Source organism: Podarcis filfolensis (assembly GCF_964270895.1).
Source record: "Podarcis filfolensis genome assembly, chromosome: 14".
Taxonomy (NCBI): domain Eukaryota; kingdom Metazoa; phylum Chordata; class Lepidosauria; order Squamata; family Lacertidae; genus Podarcis; species Podarcis filfolensis.
In genome coordinates this window covers 6,064,751-6,082,422 of record NC_139616.1, presented here as the reverse complement: position 1 = coordinate 6,082,422, position 17,672 = coordinate 6,064,751, and the positions used below count along the sequence as shown (strand labels likewise).

The window sequence follows — 17,672 nt, the reverse complement described above, 5'->3', positions numbered from 1 at the left end:
CCTGTCCATCATTAAATAACAAGAGCTGCTTCTGAGCAAGGTTACTCCCATGTCACAGTTCCCTCCACAGAAGCGCAAATAAATGAGTACATTTCCAATCACTTATTAAATAAGCTGTAGGCGTTTTAGCTATATATGAATTTAAAGCATTTTTAATGTAAACACACTTGAAGCTATCAGACTTTTGCCACAACTTCATTTCTGTCAAGTGAAGATAAATTCAGCTCCCCATTTCCAGCATAAGCACAAAATGCAAACAAAAGTAGCTATTTTTGCAGAAATAATTTTATCACTGTAAAAACCAAGGCAGTTGAAAGACACATGGAATGATTTAGAGGCAAAAATTACCTAGCAGTTAAGAACACTGCATATACAGTCCCAGGGCTTCTTCTAATACTTCTTGAAGCAAACTTAGGTCTCAATTGTCGTGTGCTGGCCCATCGCCTTTTCTCTTTTGATAAGCTTGCTGGAACTCTTCTCCCAGCATGTTAACATCTTGCTCATCTTTAAGAACTCCCTGAACATACAAAGAACAGTATTCAATTCAATATGACACCATAAAAGGCATTTTAAGATTTTAGTTACTGGAAGTCTAAGAATTAGCCTGCACAGTAAAGTTCTCAAACCTTTATTTTGCACAACATTTAATGGTTTGTGCTTTGTTGTATGTTGCATTTAATTCTTTTTATGATGCTAACTGTACTTGGCTTAAGTGGCAATGGCACTGTTTACCAAACTGGAGTTTGGTGATAAGCTTCCACTATAGTGATGCATTGTAATATGCAAGTATGAAGTTCTGGATTAGTGGAAGCAGGGGTCAAGGCTGTAAGATTTTTGCATGTTAAGAAAATAAATCTCAAAGCAGCGTTGCCCCTTCTAGACTCAGATTCTCCCATTCTAGCTGCTCCAGGAGCCATTTTTGCACACTGGGTGTACCTGCCTGCCAGGCAGCAGGATCAACTTGAGGCCTTACTTCTAAACCTCACCATCACTCATTACAGCCCCCTCTGGAAATTCTAGATTCCCATTGATTGTGGCCCGTTTCCCATCTCAGTGGAAACATCTCAGGCCACCTGAGCCCAGAAAATATGTGGGTAGGGTTACAAGGAAGACCACATGACTACACCCAAGGTAGTTCTCTCCCTGGATTCAGAGGCATGTGGGAGAGTATACACCCTTGCTGCAGGGCCCCCCTGTGCCAGACTCCCTCAGTGTGTGAACTGGTGGGAAAGGGAAAACCTTATGTACTGCAGCCACTAAATTTGGCAAGGAAGGATGGAGAAGGGGCTGAAGGGACAGAAACAGCAAAACCTGAAGGGGGACTGACAGGCAAGGGCACAGAGGGACCTCTGGGGAAGGCAAAGACAAATGAGGGAAGGCAGCAGTTGAGTACAAAAACAACTAGAGCACCATATTGAGAACGCAGGGGTGAAAGGGTTAGAAGTGGGGGAAAGTAAAATATTTTATTTTAAAACAGCAGGGCTTTACTCTTGAGTAAATACACATGAGGAAGCATCTTTTACAGGTCTGCCCTGCCTTCTCTACTAACCCATCCTTCCCCACTTTGTCCCAGAATCAAAACAAGATTCCACTCCAAAATCCCCTCTCTCTTTCACAAATAAACAAATGTTAAACACCCTATCCATGCCATTTCCCCCCCCCCCACCTTCCCCCTTTACACTCAAGCTCTTTTCAGACATTCAGTTTGCATGTGTGAAAGACTAAGTGCCAATGTGCAGGGCTCCTGTCCCAGTGTTGGAAACCTTACATGCAAGTAAGCCAGCCCCCCTTCAGACTAACAAGGTGTTTGCCTGGTGTGCAGAGTATCATTGAGACAGCAGAGCTTACTGCACATTCTCCCTTCCCTGTTCAAAGCAAACCCCCAAAGAGTGTTTCAGTCATTCAGCTTTACTTTTTCTCCCATCCTTCCCACTCTAAGCCTTGTTCATTTGTCCTTTAAGACAGGTGAATGTGGGCTTCAGTCTTGCACGATTAGAATTCCGTTTTTCACCAGAATCCACATAGATTTTCCATGTGAACGATGAGAGCTAGCCATGGGAGAGACTGCCTGCCCCTGCTCCAATGTTAAATGCTAACTGGATATCCTAATGCAGGGAACTTTGCTGCTGCTGCTATTTCACCCCCATTAAGCTGCATTTGTCTCTACTTACTCTGGGAAGATATCCCAATAGTTTAACTGCGTGTTCTTTAAGCAGCTTCTGCCGCTCCTCCTCAATGATGTCATTAACAATGCCTTTCCTTCTTTCTTCAAGTTGCATTTCTTCAAGTTCACGTTCCTATACAGAAGTAATAAAAATGTATTACCTTTTTCTAGTTCAAAACCCAATTTCATGAAGCTATGGGAGATTTTTGCCCTGTGAAAAACAAAATGCTTCTGCTCTGGCTTTAAAGCCACGGGTTGCTCTAATATTTCCCTCCCCTGCAATGTTTTTTATTAAAGATTTTCTTAGTTTATAAAAGTGCATGCATTGCCCTACTTGAAATGTCGTGTACAGAAGCTGGAGCTGCCTTCCTTATTAGCTCTGGCTAGTTTTGTCAAAAGAGGCCAGTTTCTCACCTTGTCTGCAATGAACTGCTTTCTCCGCTCTTCAATGAGCTTCTCTACTTCTCTCCTGTGTTCCAGCTGCTTCATTCTTCGCTTCTGAGCATTCATTTGCTCAACGCGGTCGTCCTCGGCAAACTTGGCCAGCATGGACTGGCGGAAGGCCTCCTCCTCCTCCTTCATGGCCTGCCGCATCACCTCCCTCATGGCCAACTGGTCTTCGTACGCTTTGCGCAATTCCAAGCGCTGCCTAAGTTTCTTCTCCAACTCTTCCTACAGGGAAGGAGTGTACAGCATACAACAGTCATTAAAAAAAAAAAGTACTGCCAGTTCACAGGGTGAACAATTAGGCAAGATACAGGCAACTCCCGTTTTATGTGCCACCCTGTATGCATGGGCCATTTTCAGACCCAGAAGAGGGTGTGATGGGGGCGTAACAGGATGAGGCGGGCTTATGTGCACTCCCCCAATGCATACGATGACCCAGAATGCAACCCCCAGGAATTGCCTGCACTACTACCTTCAATACAGTGGTTCCCAAACTTTTTTCTCCACGGGCCACCTGAAAAGTGCTGAGAGTCTTGGAGGACCATTTAATGGTTTTTCTGCCTGTTGTAGCAAATGTAACACACTGCACTACACGCTGTATGGTTTTTTATGGAATCCAGATTAAACTTCTTAAATGTAGCCTCACATTATCTTTGCTGCTAATCTTCCCCGCCCCTTTTCAAGTGCTTTCTCCCCTGATCACTTCCAGCCCATCCCACACACCTTCCAGGTGGACCACTAGGTTCTAAGAATGACAGAGCTGCTGCTGCTACTTCCGCCATTCCTCAGAGACATGCCACAGACCACCTGATAGAGGGCTTGTGGATCACTGATGGTCCATGGACCACAGATTGGAAAATCTTGCAATACCTTTATACTGCGATAACTTGTCATTCAAGACAGTCTTAGGAGACATGGGGACACCTGATGGGGAAGAGAGAGGATCCTGGGGCAAGTGCAGCCTTCCTCCTCAAACAGGCAAGACCTGGAGAGGAGTGTTACATGGCCCTTGGGCAAAACCCTCACAAATTCACGTTGGATGAAATACTGTCCCTTGGGAAGAAGGAAGTACAGAAAGGGCTACTGCTTTGTCTACGTGAAGGGGGTATATTTAAGGAAGACAAAGATGTCTGCAGCAATACGAAGTAGTGGAGGTTAACAAGCCATGGAAACTAACTTAATAAAGCTCTTGAAGCTGCTATTTCACGGGGAGGGCAATTGGGGGGGCAGGGGAATCTGTTTTTAAATTATTATTATTTAACTCTACTAAACTCTCTTGTGCAGGTCCACAACAAGACTAAAAACTGCAGTCACTTACCATCTCCTTTCGGTTTTCCTCTTCTCGTTCTTCAAAATACAGCTCTTCACGGATTTGTTCAAGTTCTTCCCGTTCCTGCTGCTCCCTTTCTAGAGCCTCTTCAAGCTGTCATGGAGAGGGAGGAGATTTTAGGCACCTGCTGCCTCTCATATCAAAGGAAGGAAATTTAAGAGGCATTTCAATACCATTTTCTGGAGCTTTTGCTTCCGCTCCTCATTCTCCTGGATTTTTGCCATCCTGTTATCTTCTCTTTCCTGCCACATGTTGGCAAATTCCTTGAGTTTTCTGTTTTCCTCTTCCATCTCTTCACGCTGCCTTTTCTTCCTCATAGCTTGATCGTTTTTAAATTCTTCTATGAACCTTTGAGTTGCTCTCATTTTCTCTAGTCTTCCTTGTTTTGCTCTATGGAGAAGTCTCAAACTTTAGTAACTTTTCTAAATGTAACCCAGATAATTAAGAATCCCCTGCTCTTCATGTGTCACACCCAGCCATCCCCTGGGGAGCTAAGGACACTCCAGTGTCTGCCGTTTTGTGCTCATGGCAACTTTCCCAGTTAAGTGACTGTCACAGCCTGAAAGTCCTCTAGTCAAGTTCAAATGCTCTGAGGTAGGAGCCACCAGATCCACAACTTGCTCACTGTGAAGCAGCAGGTCTGCCATCACTGTGAGCACCATAAGCACAAGGCAGGCTGGACAGAGGAGCCATGAGCCAGAAATATTAATAAAGCAAGGAACCCCTCAGACCAGAGAAAAATTCTTACTTCTTACTATGCATTATTAGGCCCAAGACTGTTTAACATTTTGTGACATTTAACGGGCAGCAAAGAAGCAAGCAAGTTTTACCTCAAAACTCAAAGTGCAAACAGTAAGGCTAAACAAGTTTAAAACACAAACACAGGAAGTCAAACTAACCGTTCATCTTCGTCATAGATTTTTCTCACAATTTCATCAATCAAGAGCTTCTCTCGGAGGAACTCCTCATAGGCCGCCTGCCTCCGTCTCTCTCGGTCCTCAAGCTGCCTTTCCAGTTCTTGCTGATAAAGCAGCTTTTCCTGATTCCGCTTTGCCTCAGCCGTCCTCTCTTCTTCCTCTGCCTTTTCTTGTGCTTCCTTCATTGCTTTGTATATTTCTGCATCATCTTTCTGAAAAGATTTTAATCTGTTTTTTTAAAAAACCTGAAGAATGGAGTAACAAACTCCAAAGAAGACTAGCATCCCAGTGAAAGGACACTGTGGACTGCTGATGAACAGTATTATTTACATATATTTATCTCCTATTAACCTAGCCCTCTAGGAACTATCCATTTTTTTCCACCTGCGACACCAAGAAATAGTTCTCTCCACACACACTGTTGCATCCATTCAGCTAAACTAACAGTACATGGAAATAAAATTATGAAAACGAAGCTACTAAGGGCTATAGAATCTTTGTAAAAAGCAACTGAAAGCTAGGATGGGTGACTAGAAATCCAAACCACAAATCTGATGCATTGTAAACCATTTCAGTGCCATTTTTTCCTAAAATGTAGTACTTATTTATTTAACAGTGCAATCCTGAGCATGCTTACTCAGAAGTAAAACCTGCTGAGTTCAAAAGAGATTATTTCATGGTAACTGGTTCAAAATTGCAGCCAAAGTTGTTTGATAGTTATGGGTTATGAGTTAAAGGTAAAGGTAAAGGGACCCCTGACCATTAGGTCTAGTCGTGGCCGACTAGGGTTGCAGCGCTCATCTCGCTTTATTGGCCGAGGGAGCCAGCGTACAGCTTCCAGGTCATGTGGCCAGCATGACTAAGCCGCTTCTGGTGAACCAGAGCAGCGCACAGAAACGCCATTTACCTTCCCGCTGGAGCAGTACCTATTTATCTACTTGCACTTTGACATGCTTTCGAACTGCTAGGTTGGCAGGGGCAGGGACCGAGCAACGGGAGCTCACCCTGTCCTGGGGATTCGAACCACCGACCTACTGATCAGCAAGTCCTAGGCTCTGTGGTTTAACCCACAGCGCCACCCACGTCCCTAGTTATGGGTTAAATCTGGCTTAACTGAAACGTTAGTCATGTCCATTGATTTCAATATGTGTACTCTGTATATGGAATAATTGGATAAAGCCCACTAAGAGACATGTTAGAAACATGCTGCTTGAAAGGTTTTAATTATCACATTTGGAGAGATGACCTTTGAAAAACAATGCAGTGCTGTGTAGACCATTTGCTATACATTTAAAACTATTTGCATGAATTCAGCTTTGAGGGGTTTGCCCCACACTGCCTTTAGAAGCAAGCATGGTTGTTATGGCTGCAGTCCTTAAGAAAACCCACTTACTAGGGAATAAGCTCTACTGAGCTCAGTGGGACTTTTTCCTGAGTAAGCAGGCTTAGGTCCGCATCATGTCATTGATTTAGCTTGGTGGAAGATATCAAGATGTAGAATAAAACACTGCTCTTACTAACCAAAATAAATCTCCTTTTTAAAATGTAATTTTTAAATTTAGAAAATGGATTTTAAACATTTTTGTTGTCATTTATTAAATGTCTTTCCTACCCTTTACCATAAATTCCCAATGAAAACAAACAGTAGGGCTAGGCTTATCCAAAATCTAACCAAGCTACGGGACCGCCTCTCCTGGTATGCCCCACAGAGGAACTTACGGTCTTCAAATAAAAACATCTTGTTTTTTTTATAAATTTTTTATTGGTTTTTCAACACATATTAAAAGACAATACAATACAATACATAGACAAACAAACATATAAACATGTATAATTTCTTGACCTTTCTTTCCTAAAACCTTCTTTCAGCGACTTCCCCATACCTCCCCTTTCTGCATCCCTGTTTTAAATCATTCCAGCAACCCCTAATTTCAATTTCTTATAGCACTTTCTTTAACTCTTTTTTTTCATGTCCAATTGTTTGTCACTGCAATTCTATTTTGCATTACCCTGATCAAATTTGCAGATGACACCAAACTGGGAGGGGTGGCTAACACCCCAGAGGACAGGATCACACTTCAAAACGACCTTGACAGATTAGAGAACTGGGCCAAAACAAACAGGATGAATTTTAACAGGGAGAAATGTAAAGTATTGCACTTGGGCAAAAAAAATGAGAGGCACAAATACAAGATGGGTGACACCTGGCTTGAGAGCACTACATGTGAAAAGGATCTAGGAGTCTTGGTTGACCACAAACTTGACATGAGCCAACAGTGTGACGCGGCAGCTAAAAAAGCCAATGCAATTCTGGGCTGCATCAATAGGAGTATAGCATCTAGATCAAGGGAAGTAATAGTGCCACTGTATTCTGCTCTGGTCAGACCTCACCTGGAGTACTGTGTCCAGTTCTGGGCACCACAGTTCAAGAAGGACATTGACAAACTGGAACGTGTCCAGAGGAGGGCAACCAAAATGGTCAAAGGCCTGGAAACGATGCCTTATGAGGAACGGCTAAGGGAGCTGGGCATGTTTAGCCTGGAGAAGAGGAGGTTAAGGGGTGATATGATAGCCATGTTCAAATATATAAAAGGATGTCACATAGAGGAGGGAGAAAGGTTGTTTTCTGCTGCTCCAGAGAAGCGGACACGGAGCAATGGATCCAAACTACAAGAAAGAAGATTCCACCTAAACATTAGGAAGAACTTCCTGACAGTAAGAGCTGTTCGACAGTGGAATTTGCTGCCAAGGAGTGTGGTGGAGTCTCCTTCTTTGGAGGTCTTTAAGCAGAGGCTTGACAACCATATGTCAGGAGTGCTCTGATGGTGTTTCCTGCTTGGCAGGGGGTTGGACTCGATGGCCCTTGTGGTCTCTTCCAACTCTATGATTCTATGATTCTATGATTCTGTGATTCTACCCAAGACATTTTAACATTCATCAATTTTACAGCAATTCTTAAGGTAAACTTTAAATTTCTTCCAGTCTTCTTCCACCGTCTCTTTCCCTTGGTCACGGATTCTGCCAGTCATCTCCGCCAGTCCCATGTAGTCGATCACCTTGGTCTGCCATTCTTCCAGTGTGGGTAGTTCTTGTGTCTTCCAATACTTTGCTAAAAGTACTCTTGCTGCTGTTGTAGCATACATAAAAAACATCCTATCTTTCCTTGACACCAATTGGCCTACCATGCCCAGGAGGAAAGCTTCTGGTTTCTTCACGAAAGTGCATTTAAGCACCTTTTTCATTTCATTATAAATCATTTCCCAGAAGACCTTAATCCTAGGGCACGTCCACCAAAGGTGGTAAAAGGTACCTTCAGTTTCCTTACATTTCCAACATTTGTTATTGGGCGTGTGGTAAATTTTTGCCAGCTTGACTGGGGTCATGTACCACCTATATATCATTTTCATAATGTTCTCTCTTAAAGCATTACATGCCGTGAACTTTATACCGGTGGTCCATAACTGTTCCCAGTCAGCAAACATAATGTTATGACCGATGTCTTGTGCCCATTTAATCATAGCTGATTTAACCGTCTCATCCTGTGTATTCCATTTCAACAGCAAGTTATACATTCTTGACAGATTCTTAGTATTGGGTTCCAATAGCTCTGTTTCTAATTTTGACCTCTCCACCTGGAAGCCAATTTTCCTGTCCAGTTTGAAAACTTCATTTATCTGATAGTAATGAAGCCAATCTCTTACTTTTGACTTCAATTTCTCATAGCTCTGCAATTTCACTTTTCCCTCCTCATGTTCTATAATTTCCCAATATTTTGGCCATTTGGGTTCCATATTAAGTTTTTTCACTTCCTTAGCTTCCATTGGTGACAACCACCTGGGGGTTTTGTTTTCCAACAAATCTTTGTACCGAATCCAAACATTATATAATGCTTTCCTAACAATATGGTTTTTGAAACCTTGATGAGTTTTAACTTTGTCATACCATATATATGCATGCCAGCCAAATCTGTTATTGAACCCTTCCAAATCCAAAATGTCTGTGTTTTCAAGAAGCAGCCAACTTTTCAGCCAGCAGAAAGCCGCTGATTCATAATACAACTTTAAGTCCGGCAGGGCAAACCCCCCTCTTTCTTTTGCATCAGTTAGTATCTTAAATTTTATTCTGGGCTTTTTGCCCTGCCAGACAAATCTAGATATATCTTTTTGCCACCTCTTGAAACAATCCATTTTGTCCAAAATCTGCAATGTTTGAAACAAAAACAACATTATCGGCAAGACATTCATCTTAATAACAGCAATTCGGCCTAACAAGGAAAGTCTCAAATTTGACCATACTTCTAAATCTTTCTTAACTTCTGACCAACATTTCTCATAGTTATCTTTAAATAAATTCACATTCTTAGATGTCAAATTAATCCCCAGGTATTTCACCTTCTTTGCTACCGTTAAACCAGTTTCACTCTGAAACCTCTCTCTTTCAACCACTGTTAGATTTTTATCCAATACTTTCGTTTTCTGTTTGTTCAGCTTAAATCCTGCTACTTGACCAAATACTTGTATTAGTTCTAAAACTCTTTTCGTACTAGTGTCTGGCTCTTGTAATGTTAAAACTAGATCATCTGCAAATGCTCTCAGTTTATACTGTTTAGCTCCGACCTGAATCCCTTTAACCAGCTGGTCCTCTCTAATCATGTTTAATAAGACCTCCAGGACCGATATAAAAAGTAGTGGGGATATTGGGCATCCCTGTCGTGTCCCTTTCTCAATAGGAAATTCTTACATTATTTACAATCAATTTTGCTTTTTGTTCAGAATAAATTGCACTTATACCATTTTCAAAACCTTGGCCTACCCCCATCCCTTGGAGATTCTTTTTCATAAAATTCCAAGAAATATTGTCAAAGGCTTTCTCCGCATCCACAAATATTAAAACTGCCTTGGTATTAATATTAACTTCCAGTAACTCCATAATGTCTATTATGTTTCTCACATTGTCTGACAAGTGTCTTCCTGGAAGAAAGCCCGCTTGGTCTTTATGAATCTCCCCCACCAAAACTCTTTTCAGTCTTTTTGCCAAAATGTCTGCAAAAATTTTGTAATCCACATTGAGTAATGATATAGGGCGGTAGTTCTTAACCTGGTTCTTCTCAGTCTCTGACTTTGGCATAAGTGTAATATATGCTTCTTTCCACGATTCAGGTGCCTTCTTCCCCTCTAAGATTTCGTTACAGACCTCCTTCAACGGTTGTATAAGCCATTCTTTCAAAACTTTATAATATCTGGAGGTCAGTCCATCAGGTCCTGGAGATTTTCCCAATTGCATATTTTGAATGGCTCCCTCAATTTCTTGATCAGTTATCTTCTGATTCAAAGTCACTTTACTTTGTTCAGAAATTTTTTGTAATCCATATTTTTAAAGAAATTCTTCTATTTCTTTTTCATTCACCGGCCCTTGTGCATAAAGTCTCCTGAAATAACTCTGAAAGCAGTTTCTGATCTCATTTGGTTTATAAATGTTTTTTCCTTCCACTTCTAAATTTGTAACCGTATTCTGTTTTTGTCTCTTCTTCAGTTGCCATGCCAAAAGTTTCCCACATTTGTCTGCCGATTCAAATGTCTTTTGTCTCATTTGTTTTATTTTCCATTCTATCTCTTGATTCATCAGTTCCATATATTGTCTCTGGTAGAACTTGATTTCTCTCAAGATTTCATGTGACTTTGGTTTAGATCTCAATCTTTTTTCTCCTTCTTTTATCTTTTCCAGGATCTTATCCTTCTTCTCATTCTGTCTCTTTCTTTTTATGGCATTCTGTTGTATTAAAAATCCTCGCATGACAGCTTTACTTGCGTCCCAAATTACTCTTTTTTCCACTTCTGTTCTCAGATTTATCTCAAAGTAGTCCTTTACCACTTTCTGGGCCTTTTTATAGACCTCTTCGTCTCTAAATAGGGAGTCATTCATCCTCCATCTAAAGGAGCCAGCTGTTGTTGGGTTCATCTCCATCTTTACAGCATTATGGTCGGAGCAAGCCTTTGGCCAGATTTCCACTTTCTTAATCTTTGATGCCATCCCACTAGTTATCCATATTTGGTCGATTCTAGTCCATGTCATTTTTGCTTCAGAGAAGAAAGTTCCCTCTCTTTCAAGAGGGTTCCTTGTTCTCCAGATGTCAATCAGATTCATATTGTCAGTCATTTCAAAAAAGGTCTTAGGTAATCTCCCATCCTTGGAGATCACCTGTTTTTGTGCTTTGTCCATATTTGTAGAAACCACTCCATTCATGTCTCCCATTAAAATTACATTATAATCCAAAAAGTCTATTAATGTCTCATGCAATTTCTTAAAAAATTCTGACTTCCCTTCATTTGGTGCATAAACTCCTATTATCAATAATTTTTCTCCTTGAACTTGAATATTTCAATTGCCAAATACCTTCCTTGTTCATCTTTAAATATTAATTTAGGGGCCAACTTTTCCTTTGCATAAATCACCACTCCTCTTTTCTTCACTTTGTCCGATGAAATGAATTCTTGTCCTAATCTTTTGTTAATAAGTAATTTTCGATGTACTCTAGTCACATGGGTTTCTTGTAAACAAATCAAGTCCAATTGTTCTTTTTTTAAGATATGAAAAACCTCTCGTCTCTTTCTAGGAAGATTGAGGCCATTACAATTCCAACTTAGAAATTGCAGAGACATCTTGTTCTTTATTTGGTTACCCCTCCAACAGCTCCAAGAAGATCTTCTTCTGTTGATTTTTTAGCTCCAAAAGATAAATTGGAAATATCTGGTAAATCCTCTAGGTCCGTAGGTTCCGCCGTTCCCTTCAGAAGCTCCTCCTCGTTCCTTGTCAGAAACTGTTCTTTGTCTTGCACTGTTTTAATCTTAATTTTCTTTCCTTTGTAGTTAAAAGACAGGCCTTGTGGGAACTCCCATCTGAATAGTATGTTGTTCTTTCTCAATAGAGTGACCAAATCCTTGTAATAGGTCCTCGCTTCCAAAATATATTTAGGGATATCTTTAAAGATCTGCACACGAGAATCTTCAATCTCAAGGGCTGTTTGAAAGTGTAAATTCAATATCTTGTCTCTCTCCTCCTGAGATCTCAAAGTTATCAGGCAATCTCTTGGGCTCTTTCTGTTCTGTCTCCTTCCCAGTCTGAAAGCAGTTGTTATCTTAAATTCCTCCTCTTTTAAGCTGTCCTGCCAAAAGTCCAGAAATTCTTTTGTAAGATAGTCTATCAAATTGTCCTTTTCATTTTCTGGAATCAATCTCAATCTCAAATTTTTACTTTTCCTCTGTAGTTCCATTAAAGACAGGGCAGCATCATGTTCTTCCAGCTTTTTACAGACTGGTACTATCTTTTCCTGTGTGTTTCCTGCAGAAATTTTTGCCTCCTCTGCCGAAGTTTTTGCCTCCTCTGCGATCTTTCTAGTTATCTCATTTTCTTGAACTAATTTATTTATAGTCTCTGTATTCAGATCCAATTTTGTTGATAATTCATTCAACTGTTTGGAGTTTTCAGTGCTCTGCTTTGTTAAGACTTCCAGAGTTTCATTTATTTTAACCAATGCCTTTGTTATTGTTACTGTATCCATGGAGGGAGTTGAAGCAGGTGTAGTTGGGTTTACGATTGAGCCTCTTCTCTTTTGTTCAACTTTGCTCTTAGCCCTTGTTAATCTCTCCTCTGTTGGGCCACTCATATCCCAAGGTCTTTCCCACGAGAATCACTTTCAGCTGGGAAATTCCACAAGCCTGTTCCTTACAGTAAAAAATAGTAGCTATATTCCTACAGCCTCTAGATGGAGCAACTCAAAGTTCCAAATACAAAGAAACGAAAGTTCCCTTCAGAGGTAAACAAAAGTAGCAACCAATTGTCCAATAATTTCCAAAATATCAAATTGTATCTTTCCAAAGTGCCAAACTTGTAACAAATAGTGTCTTTAGTTTATCCAAGGCAAAGCGCCTACTTTGTAGCAAATCGAATGACAGTTCTCAGTCCCGGTGGCTCACTTTCCAAGCAGTCCTCCCCAGGGGTTTAAAACGGCAGAACTTTCCCCTTCTAAGCTTCTTTCATGCAGGTAAAACAAATCACAAATCTTCCCCCCCTGCCCCTGCCTGCTAAGGGGGGGATTTAAGTCCAATGTCAGAGTCCGTCAATTTTAAGGCTGCTTTCTGTCAAATTGCAGCTTCCTGTCCGTTGCTTTATTTACATGCAGTCCGAGGAAGGCAGACTTCCTTATTTTTTGCCTTCTCCGTTTTCAGCCAATTTCAAATTGTTTCCTTTTAGATTTGTTGTTCAATCTTACTCACGGTAGTCCAATTTCAGTTCCAAATGTCAGGAAGGAATCGGCGCTCTCCGTCAATGGCGACGCGGCTTCACTCCACGGGCTGGGTAGCGGCTCTCAGCACCGCGCTCCCCGATGCCACTCCGGAGCCTTTAAAAAGGCTCCTTTGCAGTAAGGGGGGGCGCTTAAGGTGCCCACCGAGCCTCCTTGCTCTCAGGCTTCCGCGCCTGAGATTTTAGGGGTCCCCGCTTCGCCGTAGCGGTCAGACCCGAACTCGTGAAGAAGCCTCCCAGAGTGGAGGTCAGCAGGAGGCGGCCATTAGCGCTGGCGCCGACCGGAAGTCTCCAAATAAAAACATCTTGAAGGTCCCAGGCCACAGAGAGGTTAGGCTGGCCTCAACTAGAGCCAGGGCTTTTTCGGCTACGGCTCCAACCTGGTGGAACGCTCTGTCACAAGAGACAAGGGCCCTGCAGGACTTGACATCTTTCCGCAGGGCCTGCAAGACAGAGCTGTTCCACCAGACCTTTGGTCAGGGCGCAGCCTGACTCCCTCCTTTGGCAGTCTTTACAAAACTTTAGTTTATGGTTGCCATCAATTTTGATTTTAATTAATTTTTATAATGTTTTTATAATGTTGCACTATTTTAGTGTTGTTAGCCGCCCTGAGCCCGGCTTCGGCTGGGGAGGGCGGGATATAAATAAAATTTATTATTATTATTATTATTATTATTAAGCTGACCAATCCATTTTCCAAACAGCAAGATTTTAAGTCAGTTGTCATACACACACACACGCTGAGCAGATCCAAGACTGGAACAGTCCATAAAGCCAGTTACCATTTTTTCATATTTTATAGCTTCTTTCTCAGCAATCTGGGCAGCCCTCGCTTTATTCATATAAGCAGATTTCAGCTTCAACTCCAGCTCCCGAAGTTCAATACTAGAAACCAAATTGACAAAAAGTATGAAACGCGTTGAAAACTGCCTCTCATTCTTTTCTTTGGCACCTCTCATTGCAGACACTTTACAAATCTGATTTTAAACACATTTATATAGTTTTAAAAGATAACATTAAAATGAATGCTTCTACCAGCCCAGTGTGTTCTTGCTAAAACTCTGACAAGCCACTAGACTGGCACCTATTAGCTGGAGGAGGAAGAAGATGCCGCCACACCACAGAGATTATCTTCATCTGCCATGATGCCCCCAACAGTGCTAAATTCTGACATCAAACAGAAGCATTAGGTAGGTTCAAAAACATAACAGTTAGAGTTTAGGGAAGCTGCAACTTTATGTGGGATTATAAAGTTGAAGAAAGAAATACCTGGTCTCTCTTATTTGCTGTCTCATCTTTTCATCTTTGAGTTTCTCATGGTTTAATCTTGCTAACTCAGCTGCCAGTTTTTCCTCCTGTTGCAACTCCATTTCCTTCAACCTTTTATTCTCTTCTGCCTGACCACAAAATTGAATTTAACAAATCAGAATTGGATTCTAGAACTTAAACGAAAGCCTAGATTTTCTTAAACTATTATCCTGCAACTGTCTGATAGTTCAGTGTGCCTCTAAAGAAATGGTTAGTGTGTCCTGCAATAATCCTTTAAAAACCTCAGTGGAATGGAAATTATTTGCATACCTTCAGTCTGGAACACTTTCACTCAGATCCCTGCTGTACTAAACTGTGCTGAACTGACAGAAGATATATTTACAATTACACTGGCATTTTTAAAGAAGATATAGATTTCAGCAGTATTAATCTTAGAGTGAGCACAAAGTTGATGTTTATTCTGATTAAGCAACAGCCTAACATCTGAAAAAAAGTTTTTAAAGATCACGCAATGCAGATTCAGAAAGGCTTCATCAACATTTTGTAGCATAAGACCCAAATATTCAGCTTGACCACTTTTTCATTACACAAGACATTGCCAGGTTGTTACTAACTCTACCAAGCTTGTATAAGCTGTCTCACTACCTGGAATCCAGTTTTGGGGGCCATGGAGGTGGGAGGGATGTCTTGGGATGCTGCAAGCTCAGCCCTAAGAGCAAGACGCCTCAACCAACCATGAGCATCAAGTTCTTATTCAGGCCCTGGGAGTCTCTGGGGTGGCAGAACCTACAGCCACCCTCCCGCCCCGCCAGCCAGGCTGTTTGTTAGGTGAAACATTACTATAATTGTTTCCTATTTCCCAGAGATAAATCACAGCCTACCATTGTCACTAACCTACCTACAGCCTGTGGCCCTTCTTCCCTTCAAATCTGCTGAGCAGCTATGCTCATTTTCCCTTTGCAGTTTAGAACACAAACTTCAGCAAGTGTACTCAGTGGGACTCACCAAATATGCAACAGATCATCAGGATCTTAATTATGGGGAGGAGTTCCCTGCTTCCAGACAATCCGACTCACCCTCTGAATAGCCTCTTCCATACGCCGCTCATGCTCCTCCTCCCTGAGCAGCCGTGCGAGACGCTTCTCCTCAACACGGTCTTCAGCCTCCCACATCACCTCTAGCTGATGAACGCGCTGCACCTTTTTCATGTGCTCCAGCTCCCTCATTTCTTGGAAGTAAGCCTCATGCTGTTTCTTATCCAGCTGTTGCGCCGCTGTCAGCTGCGCCCGACCGCCCCGCTGCCGTGCCATCGCCTGCAAGGGAGTCAGATATGGGAGAATTCTCATGGCTGCAGGATCGCACTGTCAAGGTCTCTCCATGACGGAGACCACCAGCATCCTACTGGAAAGATGGCTCACACTGGCATGGTGCCCTTCTCCTCTTCTACACAATATCACCAACACAACCCAAAAGTTAAGGAGTGCTGTCACTGGGAGTTGCACTTACAGAACAGACAGACATGTAGGGTGGCACCACCTCCTCTTTTTGTCTGGTGCCATTTAGAAAACAAGAAGATTACCCATAAATGTGCCTCCAGTTATTCAGGCAAGGGCTGGGAGCCAAATGCAGCAGCCGGCAGCCCAGCAGCAGCAAGTGCAGACACTGGTTGTGGCAATTACACTTCATTATGGGAGGGACAATTGGCTCAGCATCAAACCTGCTGCTTTGCATGCAGAAGATCCAGCGTAAAGGATCAAGCAGCAAGAGTCAAAGTAGACCATACTAAGCAAGACGGATAACGGGATTGCTTGTGTACAAAGCAGTGTCATAGCCTACGAGCAGAAACAGCTTTGTCCATTTTCTCTTCTTAGCCAGAGATGCCATAGCTTAGTGAACACCTGCTTTGTAAGCAGAAGGTCCCTTGGTCTCAAAAGAATGGGAAAGCCTATGGGCTTGGAAAGCAGCTGCCAGACAGAGCAGACAGGACTGGACTCAATGGACAGGTTGGATCTGGCATGAGGCAGCTTCCTACATCCGAAAGTCAGACAGGCTAGCAAGACCCTATTGAGGCCCTAGAGAAGTGCAGGGGCACAACCAGGGCAACCTTGACCCTAGACTTCAGAAGGGAGCTCTCCGCAGGCTGGCTGCCTGGCTGGCTGCTGAGATCATCTAGAAAAGGCCAACTCTGGCGCCCTCGCCTTCCGAGGCAGCTGGGGGAGAAAGAGGGGTGGCTCTTGAAGACCCTCCCCCGCCGGTTGCTAAATTAATTGAGCTTTTGGCCCTGTGTGGAGATGGACAGGGCCCTCGCCTGCCCCGCCCTCAGCCCCTTGAGCTGCAAGCACTGCAAGTCCCCCAGGGCAGGAAAGGGAGGCTTTCTCCCCGTTGAGAAAGCGCACAGGGGGCGCAACGTGGAGAACAGATTAATAAAAACCGAAGAGCAGTTCAGAAGGCAAGGGCTTAAAACTCGCCCGCAGCCTTTTCGCGAGGCAAACGCGAGACTCAAGAGGCCGCTTTGGAAAAGCGCCCCGTTAATCCACAAGCGCTGCGATGCAAACTGGCCGTTCGCCCTGAGGAGCCGCCTCGGAATTGTATTTACTGAGCGGGCGAGACAAGAGCAAAACGAAACGAGGCCTGCGAGCCAGCCGGGGATTCTGCGAGGCAGACCAGCTGCGTCGTCCTGGGGCCGGAGCTCAGGCCGGCCTCGCCCGCCAGACTCACCATCTTCCCGCCGCCCCCGGAGGCTCCCCGAGCGGCCGCTTCCCGCTCAAGCACACCGTTGCCGTGGAAACGGCGGGGGCAGGCGGCACTTCCGGGAGAAGCCCCGCCCCCACACCGCCTCCCGCCTGCGAGCGCCGCCCGAGCCCCGATTGGCCCAGCCCGGAGCTTGACTCCGCCTCCGCGAGGACCGTTTTGGAAAGGAGGAAGCTCTGTTACCGGGGCAACTGCCGGCCCGCGCCGGTGCGCCTGCGCCGTGCTCTTGGCTCGGCCTCGGTCTCCCCGGGCGTCGGCGTTTCCGCGGCCTCCCAGACCGGCCTACCTCACGGGGTTGTTGTGGGGATTCAAGAGGAGGGAGGGGAAGAACCGCCTGCGTCACTTTTGCTCCTTGGAGAAAAAGGCGGCAATCAATAACTGCCAGGAAGTTCGGTTTTAGATCATGGGGTTTTATTCTTCTACCAACGTTAGTTACTGTATTATGCCAGGATATTTGTGTTATCCTCAACAGCGTTGAATGTATAAATGGCCA

At 43.4% G+C, this 17,672-nt stretch overlaps 1 protein-coding gene across 1 annotated transcript; it reads right to left on the bottom strand.

Moving 5' to 3' along the window:
* Positions 1-136: 136 nt before the first annotated feature.
* Positions 137-17,269, bottom strand: MNS1 (meiosis specific nuclear structural 1). The gene is made up of 10 exons (XM_083587133.1): positions 17,147-17,269; positions 15,505-15,741; positions 14,429-14,556; positions 13,942-14,044; positions 4,841-5,070; positions 4,115-4,331; positions 3,930-4,034; positions 2,579-2,836; positions 2,172-2,297; positions 137-517 (listed from the first exon to the last, which is right to left on the bottom strand). Exons 1-10 carry the CDS (start codon positions 17,147-17,149, stop codon positions 419-421), a joined length of 1,506 nt encoding a protein of 501 aa, XP_083443259.1. The 5' UTR covers positions 17,150-17,269; the 3' UTR covers positions 137-418.
* Positions 17,270-17,672: the final 403 nt, after the last annotated feature.